Here is a 12,386-nt window from a genome sequence, read left to right on the forward strand (position 1 = left end):
CTTGGAGTAGTTTTGTATCATCTGCAGATTTTGCCACCTCACTGTTTACCCCTTTTTCCAGATCATTTATTAACATATTGAACAGCACCGGTCCCAGTACAGGGATAAGAGGGAAGGTCCTCTCATGGATCCCTAACTGGTTAAGAGATTGGAAACAAAGGGTAGGAATACATAGTCAGTTTTCAGAATGGAGAGAGGTAAATAGTCGTGTCCCCCAGGGGTCTGTACTGGGACCGGTCCTATTCAACATATTGATAAATGATCTGGGAAAAGGGGTAAACAGTGAGGTGCCAAAGTTTGCAGATGATACAAAACTACTCAAGATAGTTAAGTCCCAAGCAGACTGCGAAGAGCTACAGAGGGATCTCACTAACCTGGGTGACTGGGAAACAAAATGTATGCAGTGTAGTTGTAGCCATGTCGGTCCCAGGATATTAGAGAGACAGGGTGGGTGAGGGAATATCTTTTATTGAACCAACTTCTGTTGGTGAGAGAGACACGCTTTCAAGCTACACAGAGCTCTTCTTCAGGTCTGGGAAAGGTACTCCCAGTGTCACAGCTAAGCACAAGGTTGAACAGATAGTTTAGCATAAGTAGTTAGCACATATTCTAAAGGACCATTCGAGGTGGAGTAACATGTTAACACCCCGGTAGTCAGAGGACAAAAAGAGGGGGTTAGTGGGTTACAGATTGTTGTAATCAGCCATAAATCCAGGGTCCATAAAGCCAGGGTCTTTAGTAAGACCATGGTTTTTTGAGTCTAGCAAATGCTGAATTTAAGTACCAGGCGCGAAAGTGCTGTGCAGGTTTCCTTCGAGGATGAGGACTCAGAGGTTGGAGATAGAGTGATTGCTTTGTGAGAAGTGTTCACCCACAGGTGATGGGAGCGTTCATCCAAGAGTGCAGTGATTGTCTGGTCTCACCCACACCGTTGTTATTTGGGGCAGTTAGGGCACTGGAGGAGGTACATCATATGTTGTGAGAGGCATGCATCAGACCCAGGGGTCTGGGCAACAAAATGGCAGGGGAAATTCACTCTTGTAATACAAAGTAATGCACATGGGATTATGTTTTCCGAACTATACATATAAAATGATGGGGTCTAAATTAGCTGTTACCACTCAAGAGAGAGATCTTGGAGTCACTGTGAGTAGTTCTCTGAAAACATCCACTCAATGTGCAGCGGCAGACAAAAAAGCGAACAGAATGTTGGGAATCATAAAGACAGCGATAGATAATAAGACAGAAAATATCACATTGCCTCTATATAAATCCACGGTACGCCCACATCTTGAATACTGCATGTAGTTCTGGTCACCCCATCTCAAAAAAAGATATATTGGAATTGGTAAAGCTACAGAGAAGCACAACAAAAATTATTATTAGGGGTCTGAAACAACTTCCATATGAGGAGAGATTAATAAGACCAGGACATTTCAGGTTGAAAAAGATGCGTAAGAGAAAATATGACAGAGGTCTATAAAATTGTGACTAGAGTGGAGAAAGTGAATAAGGAAGTGTTATTTACTCCTTCTCATAACACAAGAACTAGAGGCCACCCAATGAAATTAATAGGCAGGAGATTTAAAACAAACATAAGGAAGTATTTCTTCACACAACGCACAGTCAATCTGTGGAACCAGTTGCCAGGGGATGTTGTGAAGGCCAGAACTATAGCAGGGTTCAAAAAAGAATGAAATAAGTTCATAGAGGCTAGGTCCATCGATGGCTATTAGCCAGGATGGGCAGCAGAGACACAACTCCATGCACTGGGTGTCCCTAAACCTCGGACTGCCAGAAGTGGGGAGTGGATGACGGGGTGGATCACTCGATAAATTGCCCTGATCTGTTCATTCCCTCTGGGGCACCTGGCATTGGCCACTGTCAGAAGACCGGATACTGGGCTAGATGGACCACTGGTCTGACCCTGTATGGCCATTCTGAAGTAAGGACCTTACATTATAGCACAATGGTGCACTGGGTCATTCTTTTCAAAGTTATCTGAAAGCATGATGAACTCCATGAAAGCGAGGGGGCTATGGAAAGTAAAGTACCACAGTCACTCTCCCTTTGCTTATAAGACCCATGAAACCAAATAGCTAAGGCGGTGAAAGAGTATCCATTGGATGCGTGGTTATTGTCCCCAGCTCTTCCTTCTTCAAAACACCTCCCCAAACTTTGGGGGAAGTTGGCTGTTGTCAGACAACAGGGCAGCTCTGACTTACGAGAAGCTGAAAGAAGAGAGGAGGCTTTTCATTCTTTGTAAAACTTCCTATCAGTCACTGGACCATGCCCTCTTGGCAAGGGCTGGCTGTGTTATCTTTGTCCTCACTGAGATCAGGTGTCGTGGGCTGCCTGGGACAGGAAGTGCTGAGCCGGATCACTCTCTCCTGTGGAAAGCCTTGCTGGAAGGGGTAGGGGGGCAGGGGGGCATGAGGTTTTCCTTCCAAATTGCTCCACTGGTGGGATGGATTTGCCCCACAAACAGATCACAGGGCCTGTCTGCAAAGCCAGCAGTTCCCCAGGAGTTGCCTCAGCCCCGCTGTGGAGGTTCTGGGTGCTGGTCACCCCTGGCTCGCTGGCAGTCTGGCTCTTTGGAGCTGTGCTGCCAGGCCCTTTCCCACCAGCAGAGCACCCAAGGTCGCCCCTCGCAGGAGGGTCCCGGCCACACTGGTCGTGGCGCCCCGTGTGTACGGGAACAGCCACAGATACCACCTGGCCTCTGCCGAGACTAGAGCCACTGCCCTGGTGCGGCAGAGCCCATGTGCTGCATGTGAGATTCCCCCGCCCCCCCCCCCCCCCGAAAAGCCCTAAAATGCAGCCTATGAGGTCACAGGGGGAGAAATGAGCCTATTCCCCCGGAGCCCAGCCTCATTGCTGCAGCCCCACCCCCTCCAGAGGGCAAACCAGGGCCGGCGGGCCCCAGGCAGGGAGGGGGAGAGCTGGGCCACCATTACCCAGTCCCATCTCTCTTTGGCCCTCCAAGGCCTCACCTGTGCAGATGACGGCGACTCTGCAGCTTTGGGGGGGGACGGGGCAGGGCAGGGGACAGCCACTCTGTGCTGCCTGCACCGCGTGGTAACAGGTGGAAATCCACCCCACAGCTGCAGCAAGGGGAAGGCTGGTGCTGCAGGGAGAACCCAGGGCCAAGCCACTGCATAGGAGCCATGCTGTTGCAGGGATGGGCAGGCCAGGCAGTAGGTAGAGGGAAAGGCGTCCCACGGGGAGCTGCAGGGCAGCTTCGAGTTCCCCACTGATCAGCTCCCCTCCACGGCTCACGCTGCTTCCCTGGGAGGGTGTGACATCCCTTCGCACCACAAGCCCTGACCCAGAGTACTGGCCACCGGCCAGGGGTGAAGTCTGCGCTGGCCGCAGCCGTGGGCCCGTTACGGGACGGAGAGCATGGTCTGTCTGGGCAAGGACAGCTGCCTCATGACGAGACCACAAGAGGAGCGAGAACATTTCAGGTTTGTATTCTGTGCAGTCGGGCCCAGCCGAGCCTGGCCTCAGCCCTAGCACTGCCGAGGAGCGGCCCCCCTCTCTCACTGCCCCCGGCCCTCCAGCAGCTCCAGGATCAACGCCGCGCTCTGCTGGGCCTCCGCCAAGAAGCTGGAGACTCTGCCGTGCGTCTGTGTGTAAAAAGAAAGTGAATTGTTTCCCACTGAAAGGGCAGCGGAACTATTTCCTCTTCCCCAGCCCCCGTCCCGGGGGTCCCCCCTCTGGCACTGTGTATATACCCCTCATCCCAGGCGGGGTCCCTTGTCAGATGTGGATGCAGCACACGGGGAGCTACGTTTCCAGAGCCTGCCCCGCGCCCCCAGCCTGAGGCGCGAGCACCCACAGGCCAAAGAGGAGCTTCCCGCCCAATCCATTGTAACAGCTGAACGGGCCAGCACCCTCTCCCAGCAGGCTTCCCTTGCAGTTAACGGTTCGCGCTTCGGGACAAAACTCAGCCGTGATGTCAGTTACGTGTAGGGTTGCCCGGTGTCCGGTTTTCGACTGGACCGTCCTGTCGAAAAGGGACCTTGGCGGCTCCAGTCAGCACCACTGATGGGACTGTTAAAAGTCCGGTCGGTGCAGTGGGGCTAAGGCAGGCTCCCTACCCGGCTCTGTGCAACTCCCAGGACGCTGCCGGCGTCTGCCTCTGGCTCCTAGTCAGAGGGACAGCTCTGCGCACTGCCCCCACCCCCACACCCCAACCCCCTGACCCATCCCAGATCCCCCTCACACACCCTGAACCCCTCATTTCCGTCCCCACCCCAGAGCCTGCACCCCAGCCCAGAGCCCGTACCCCCTCCCACACCCAAACCCTCTGCCTCAGACCGGAGCCCCCTCCCACACCCCAAGCTCCTGCCCCAGCCTGGAGCCCTCTCCTGAACCCCAAACCCCTTATCTCCAGCCCCACCCCAGAGCCCATACCCACAGCTGGAGTCCTCACTGCCACTCCCCCCTGCACCCCAACCCTCTGCCCCAGCCCCGTGAAAATGAGCGAGTGAGCGAGGGTGGGGGAGAGCGAGTGATGGAGGGAGTGGGATGGAGTGAGCAGGGGCATGGCCTCGGACAAGGGGAAGGGCAGGGCAAGGGTGTTCTGTTTTCTGCAAATAGAAAGTTGGCAACCCTAGTCAAGTGCATGGTGTAAATGGGTTCAAAGTGGGTGTGAGTGCTAATGTGGTTAAGGCAGCTGGCCTGAATTGGGCATTTAGTGGGTGAGCAGCATGAGAAGTCACTATTGGGCGAGGTCAGATAAGCAGCGCCCTCCCCCACCCCCCCATCTCCTGATTCTTCAACACTTTCTCCCCAAAAGGGGCTCAGAGGCCTGTGGCTTTTGATGGTTCCAGCAGTAGGTAACATTTTCCAAAGCACCTAAGTGACTTAGGAGACTATGGCTCCGGATTTACACTCCTAAGTCACTTGGGAACTTTTGAAACTTGTGCCTAGCGGCTCAACAGCTTGTCACTTTCTGCAGGCCCCGGGCTCGTTTCTCTCCTCCCATCCTGCGGGTCTCAGTTTCCCCGTGCAAGGAGCCCAGCGCACAGTGGACCAGCACCAGAACAAGTGAGATTGGAAAGGAAATGAAAAACCTGTCCCTCCACAGGGCCACAGAGTATCCTCTGGTCCTTGCAGCAGGGAATGTCACAGGATGGCAGGCGTACAAGTCGTTTCCCAGGCAGCAGGGCAATGGAGCTGGTGTGTTGGATGGCCCAACGAGCCAGGGCAAGAGATGCAGCATTTGTCTGAGCTCCCCTGATCCGGCTTTGGGAGGCTCCTGATTGCTATGGCGCCCTGAGATGCACCAGATACCACACAAGCGACACAGCCGGGCCGGGTGGCTCTGAGAAGGGGCCAGTGTTTCACTGGGATGGTGCAAGGTTGGCTGGCTGCAGTGTACTAACTGTGCTTCTCTCATACCCTTGAACTTGCCCATTGTTTTAAATTCCCGAAAGGGCAGGGGAGCAGCAGAAGAGCCCGTGCCCTACAGGGGGCAAAGAGGCAGAGGCAGTGACCAGACTGCACTGGGTGGCACTGTGAATTACTCCCTGGGCTCTCTCTGGAAGGCTGAGGGACAGACTCAGCGTGCACGCCGTACACGGGGCTAAGCGGGCTGCTTCCCCTGCCGGAGCGAAGAACTACTTCGTGGGGCCTTTACCCCCCAGCAGGAGCTCCTGGGCCAGCCAGGGGGCAGGAGAGAGGGTGCTGGGGACAAGAGACAGCCTGTTCCTACATCCCAGCTATTCCCAGGCTGCCATAAGGACTACAGCACTCTGGCAGTAGACACAAGGTTAGGCAGCCCTCAGGGTAGGGGGCCCTACACTGGGCTCCCCCCTGGAGCAGGGATGAACTGGGGCACAGAGAGTATCCACAGGAGAGGTGTAATTCTAGCCTGCAGTGCCATCGCCTGACACATCTCTCCCGCACCGGGCAACAGCCCAGGGGCAGGTGACGGTTCAGACACATTACGCCTCCTCGGGACCCTGTGTCCCCAGCGAGGGCCTGGGGGACAACTGGAGGAGCGACCTACCTCCTTCCTGAAGGCTTCATCCGTTATATCTTTCAGGTTGGTCACCACATTGAAATAGGCACCAAACACTCCCGCTTCCAGTGCTTTAGCCGCCACCTGAATGCAAGCGTTAAAGGCGCGTGTGAGGAGCTACCTGTGTTACGTATGCCGGGCTGCCCCTTCCTTGCTGTAAATTGGCTCCTCCAACCTCAACAGCCTGAGGCTGATTTACACCCACAAAGATCTGGCCCAGGAAGTGGATCGTGTCCAGATACTGATACTCAGACCAACAATCCAAACTTCCCATGAGGTGGCACTTGTCAGCTGTAGATCTCAAAGGAGGGGAGCATTATTGTCCCCTCCCGACGGTCAACATTTTCTAAAGATGCCACTGGTTTTGACCATCAGAACCTGCCAAAAATTTAGGCAGCTAAAATCAGTGGCTAACTTTGAACCCATTGGCTGAAGTGACTTGCCCAAACTCAGACAATGAGCCACTGGCAGCTCCTCCACCTCTCATTCTGGCAGCCTGGCCACTGGACCTTGCTGGTTCAAGACAGCAGGGGATGTGGGACAGACTCTTGGGCACTGCACTTCCGTGGCAAGTCAGAAAAATTATGGCCACCACCGGGATTTTTCCACTGCTTGGGCAGAGAAGTGGATGGTCCAGTGGTCAGGGCGCTTGCCTGGGACTTGGGAAACGTAGGATCAGTTCCCTGCTCAGTCACAAATTTCTTGGGCAGGTCACTTAGTCTCTCTAGACCTGAGTTCCCCACCTGTACCATAGCAGTAATACCCTCCGGGGGGAGGTGAGGATTGCATTACAGATTGTAAGTGCTCAGTCTGGTGAGGGGAGTCATACAAGTACCAGTGATCGACAGACCGTTTGCTTCCTAACAACATAAACGAGAATCTGTACAAGTCCTCCCACTGCTCAAAGGCAGATTTCTTCCATTCTGCACTCCAGCTTGGGCCAAACTTCTTAAAGAGCTGCGAAAGACTCGGAGCCCACGCCAGCGCTCAGGCCAGTACCTGGAGATCTGATTTGCAAGCGAGGTTCCCATACTGAGCCATCTCTTTTAACATGGGCCACAAGGCGTTCACTTTCTCTGCCAGCGAGAAGGGGACACCTACAGCCTTCTTCAGCCCCTGCTGCATAGCAGCTGTGCGCCTGCGAAAGGCAAGACATAAAGTCAACCTGACTGCAAAAGGCAAGCAAGGAAAACACTGTGAGAAGGGGTGATATCGCACCATGGACACTAGTCTGGCCAAACCATTAGGCAAATACGCTGGTTTTAGGTTCTATTTGCTCATCCAAAAATGATCCACCCTGTGATGAGTTAACAATATGCCTTTCCACAGAGCATGGGGCATACACAAAGAATGATTAACAAACATTGAAAGTAGGACAAATGTCCAAAAAAATCCACCCAAACGCCCACCATTCAGGGCAACTCACTGAGTCTGCTGCCCCCATAAGAAGCCTGAGGAAAGCCAAACTTTAGCTTTGCAGTATGGTGTGAGGATTTCCTTCTCTCTCTCACACACACACGCACAAAATGAGGGCCTGAGCCACAGCCCACTGAAGCCAATGAGAGCCCCTCCATTGACTTCAGTAGCTCTGGGTCAGGCCATTGGCCTTCAGCTCATTCCAGCGGCTACCCCAGGGGATCATATGCCAGAGTTTGTGTTTCAGCTCTTCACACAATACAAACTTTTCTCTCTCTTCTGGCGTGTTCTTAGGCAGCTTCATTGCATCCTGTTGAGAAACAAACAAACAAACAAACATGCATCAGACCAAGGATGCTGGAGATGGAAGAACTATCCCAGATAAAGTACAGCTCCTTGAGCCTTCGCCCTTCCCCACTGCCTGACCCCAGCATGGGCCTGTCTGCACAAAGGGGGAATGTTTCCATCCGGGCGGCGTGTTTATATCCCACTGCTGGCTGAAGTGACATGCCAGACACCCTCCATTGAGGACGCTGCCCTGCGGTGCACAATAAAGTTGCCCGGCAGTTGCTTAGTCACATCAAGGCTGGGGCGGACCCTCAGTGTTGGGATGAAGAAGACAGAACTGCCCTCTTCTCTTTGCTCTTCTGTCTAGCCGAGTGCTGGTGCCAGAGGGAATCTGTCCTACTGGGCACGGGAGGACATTCCTTGGTGTGCCACCCTTCCGGTCACTCTTTGCTGCGACTCTCAGCCTGAACACCTGTGGGAACGGATGGCACAGTGTGATGGCTGCAATGCAACCCTGGGGAGCCAGAGTGCAAAACTAGTGGGGCAGGGCCCCAGGAGCAGCTCTGGGCACCCTGGGCACTCAAGCAGGCTGTGGATCTGTGAGGGGCAGGCTCACAGGCTTTCTCTGCCCCTCGTCCCAGCCCACGTCATCCTCCCATTCAACTGGTTTGGGCTCGTTCTGTCATGGGTCTCTTCTTGTTACGCAGCAGCACCCTGGTGTGCCCTGTACGTATCTCTGTGCAGGAAGAGTCCTTTGCTTGCCTCTCTCCTCGCAGCCTGATCAGTGGAGCCGATCTCTCGGCACAGACAAGACAGCTAAATCGTGAGAGATTTTAGGATCCGCCTTTGATGTATCCTGTAAGGTCACTGGAATGTCATCCGCATGGATTTGGTTTGTTGTATTAATTTGGCTTTGGGGCTGTTCTTAGTTAGATACAATGCACCTTTCCTGAACTCTGGCTTATCGCACTGTTTCATTTCAGAATTCAGGGCCAGGCCCCCAGCTGGTTGAACTCTGCCCAGGCTCCCTGATCTCGATGGAGCTGCAGGGATTCACATTAGTGGAGGATCTGGTCCTCTCTACCTGTCATTATGTCTATGCCCAGGAGACATTGGCAAGCTCAGCCCTCCACCTAAGCAGGGCTAAGTAGGAAATCTACCACAGGCAACTATCAAGTCAGCCAAAATTTTGCAGAGAGTCCTAGCAAAGCTCCTTAGCTTTACCCAGAGCATCACGCTATGGGAACGACCAGAGAGAGAGCAGGCTTGCGAGCAGTCCCCAGATATAAAGGGGTGAGAAATGGAGAGACGTGCAGCTTGTGCAGTGCTTAAAAACCTCACTCACCATGTAACTGCTGAAGGCAAGTGAGTCCGTGTCCACCATGACGATCAGCTCATTCATGGCCTGATGGAACGGAGGGATCAGCTTCCTCATGACCAATTCCAGTGCCTCAAACTGACGCTTCCCGTAGGACATCAGCCCCACCATGCAGCCCAGAGCTGCCCCCTGCAAGGAGACATGGTGAAAGCTCCACACGCATGCTCTCCTCCAGCCACAAGAGACATTAACCTGAGTGGATTGCCATTGCCATTCCCCCCAGCACGTTACATGCACCTGGCTTCTGAGACTTCCTCAGTGACCTCAGCCAGGTGGCTACACTGGCCCAAATGCAAAGGTATTATTTGTCAAAGGCGATGAATGTCAGGGTCTGAATGAGCTCTCCCCTGCCATCTAGTGATCTAGAGGGGAAAAGACCTCATGAGCAGGCCACATTTGCATAGGCACGCCTAATCTGCCAAGGTGCTCAGCAGATGGATCTGCTTTGCCAAAGTGATCGATTTGGGCTGTTTTGGATTAAAATTCATTTTAGTGTTGGATACGCAGTAATGAAATGTCGTTCTTATTGTACGAGTAAAGGGCAGCAAAACAGCACTTAATATGTTCTAGTTGAGGGGGGTCACCCTCACTTGCTAAGCACAGGTTGTGATGCCAAAGCCAAGTTCGGGGGGGGGGGGGAATGGCTGTTCTTGTCTGGAGGTGTAAGCTCTGTTTAAAAAGTCCTAGACACCATTTGATCCTCCCTGTAGTGTTTAAAGATGGAGATGATTGGATTCAACTGGGAGCCTTTGTTTCATCTACAGTAGAACCTCAGAGTTACAAACACCAGAGTTATGAACTGACCAGTCAACTACACACCTAATTTAGAACTGGAAGGGGGGAGTTTTAGCTCAGTGGTTTGAGCATTGGCCTGCTAAACCCAGGGCTGTGAGTTCAATCCTTGAGGGGGCCATTTAGAGATCTGGGCCAAAAATTGGGGATTGGTCCTGCTTTGAGCAGAGGGTTGGACTAGATGACCTCCTGAGGACCCTTCCAACCCTGATATTCTATGATGCGGAATTAGGCAGCCGCAGAGACACACACAAAAAGCCAATACAGTTCAGTGCTGTGTTAAACATAAAGTACTAAAAAAAAATAGAATCATAGAATCATAGAATATCAGGGTTGGAAGAGACCTCAGGAAGTCATCTAGTCCAACCCCCTGCTCGAAGCAGGACCGATCCCCAATTAAATCATCCCAGCCAGGGCTTTGTCAAGCCTGACCTTAAAAACTTCCAAGGAAGGGGATTCCACCACCTCCCTAGGTAACGCATTCCAGTGTTTCACCACCCTCCTAGTGAAAAAGTTTTTCCTAATATCCAACCTAGACCTCCCCCACTGCAACTTGAGACCATTACTCCTTCTCCTGTCATCTGCTATCACTGAGAACAGTCGAGATCCATCCTCTTTGGAACCCCCTTTCAGATAGTTAAAAGCAGCTATCAAATCCCCCCTTATTCTTCTCTTCTGTAGACTAAACAATGCCAGTTCCCTCAGCCTCTCCTCGTAAGTGATGTGTTCCAGACCCCTAATCATTTTTGTTGCCCTTCACTGGACTCTCTCCAATTTCTCCACATCCTTCTTGTAGCGTGGGGCCCAAAACTGGACACAGTACTCCAGATGAGGCCTCACCAATGTCGAATAGAGGGGAACGATCACATCCCTCGATCTGCTGGCAGATCTGCAGTGTTCTGCAGTTCCATCACTTGGCCTGCTCCTTAGTTTTTAAGGTCAGGCTTGACAAAGCCCTGGCTGGGATGATTTAGTCGGGGATCGGTCCTGCTTGGAGCAGGGGGTGGGACTAGGTGACCTCCTGAGGTCCCTTCCAACCCTGATGTTCTATGATTCTAACACAGCGTGGCAGCTAGGGGAGCAGCCAGCGGCAAGCAGAAGAGTGGAGCCAGCAGAGACAGCGGTGAACAGTGGCAAAGGTGGCAGCAAGCAGCGGCGAGAACAATGGCAGCAAGTGAATAGCAGCAGAGGCCTCTTACAGTCACCCGGGGCAATGTGTAGTTTTCCAGATGGGGGCTCGAGCCAGTTCTGGTGTGCACTGTTAAAGAGATTCCCCTAGATCCCAGAGATTCCCCTAGTGACCCCAGCCCCTGTTGCTGCCAACACCCCCTGGCAGACGAGCTACAGCAGGGGTTCTCAAACTGGGGGTCGGGACTCCTCAGGGGGTCGCAGGGTATTACATGGGGGGTCATGAGCTGTCAGCCTCCACACCAAACCCTGCTTTGCATCCAGCATTTATAATGGTGTTAAATATATTTAAAAGTGTTTTTAATTTATAACGGGGGGTCGCACTCAGAGGCTTGCTATGGGAAAGGGGTCACCGGTACAAAAGTTTGAGAACCCCTGGGCTACAGTTTCTCCTACTACTCACTTGTGGACAATGTCAGTGTTTGACTTAGAGTGGGCTCCCACCCCACCCAGGGCAGGCTCTCCACCCCGCAGGGAAGCAGTCGCCCTGCTGTAACACAGGAGAGCCAAGCGCGAACCTACCAGAGCAGACATTGCTGCAGACACCGATCCTCCCCCAGGAGCTGCTGACCTCGCACCAACGGCACGCACGAACGTGTGGAGAGACTTGGACACCAAGCCTCCGTCTGCCTGGCCGCTCTGCACCAGGTACCTGCCAACAGCAAATCAGGAGGAACTCAGCCCTTCCCTGCTCCAAGCCAGAGTGTCAAGCAACTGCAGGGAAGCCAGGCTCTCTGAGCAGCCCCAACCATGCTCCGACGGCTCTTCCCAGCATGCCCTGACAATTCCTTTACCAGAAACCAGAACCGGGGTCCCATGTGGCACCCTCAGGCCTAGACCATCACAGCCAGGAGCTGCATTGAATTCACTGGGCCTTTCGGGGCTATATCTGTGGAGAGAAACTCCACCCCAGTTTCGGAAATGGAAACCAGCAGCAGCCTGTCCTGAAGGAGAACTGTTTATTCCAGGGCCTGTGTGGGGGAGCCCTTAGTGGAGACACTTCTGGCAGGAGGGATCGTTCCTCTCTCCTGCAACGTATGAACCATCCCCACAAAAATCCAACTCTTCCCCTTTAAAAATCCCCTCCACTGCTCTGAGCAGAGGCATCTCGGCGCTGGCAGCAGTGCCATGAAATAAGAGGAGCTGCTCTTCGGGGCAGAGAAGGGACTGGGCACTGCCATTTGCCAAGGCATCCTCCCCCAACCCCATGGGGAATGACCATGCTGCTCTTCTCAGGGGACAGCCACCAGCTGGGCTCACCCTGCAATGGCCAATGATGAGTGAGGGTGGGAG

The 12,386-nt window shown here is 53.3% G+C and overlaps 1 protein-coding gene across 1 annotated transcript in view; it reads right to left on the bottom strand.

Annotated features, from left to right (window-relative positions):
- Positions 1 to 3,457: 3,457 nt before the first annotated feature.
- The window catches only part of FTCD (formimidoyltransferase cyclodeaminase), a 41,469-nt gene continuing 32,540 nt past the window's right edge, over positions 3,458 to 12,386 (bottom strand). The window contains exons 9-14 of the mRNA XM_048870231.2: positions 11,616 to 11,745; positions 9,081 to 9,242; positions 7,714 to 7,757; positions 7,031 to 7,169; positions 6,020 to 6,115; positions 3,458 to 3,629 (exon numbers count right to left, since the gene is read on the bottom strand). Of these exons, the coding sequence (XP_048726188.2) occupies positions 3,543 to 3,629; positions 6,020 to 6,115; positions 7,031 to 7,169; positions 7,714 to 7,757; positions 9,081 to 9,242; positions 11,616 to 11,745 (658 nt within the window). The 3' untranslated portion in view covers positions 3,458 to 3,542. The remainder of the gene's footprint in view (positions 3,630 to 6,019; positions 6,116 to 7,030; positions 7,170 to 7,713; positions 7,758 to 9,080; positions 9,243 to 11,615; positions 11,746 to 12,386) is intronic.

This window comes from Caretta caretta, chromosome 11 (assembly GCF_965140235.1).
Source record: "Caretta caretta isolate rCarCar2 chromosome 11, rCarCar1.hap1, whole genome shotgun sequence".
In the NCBI taxonomy this organism is placed as follows: Eukaryota; Metazoa; Chordata; order Testudines; family Cheloniidae; genus Caretta; species Caretta caretta.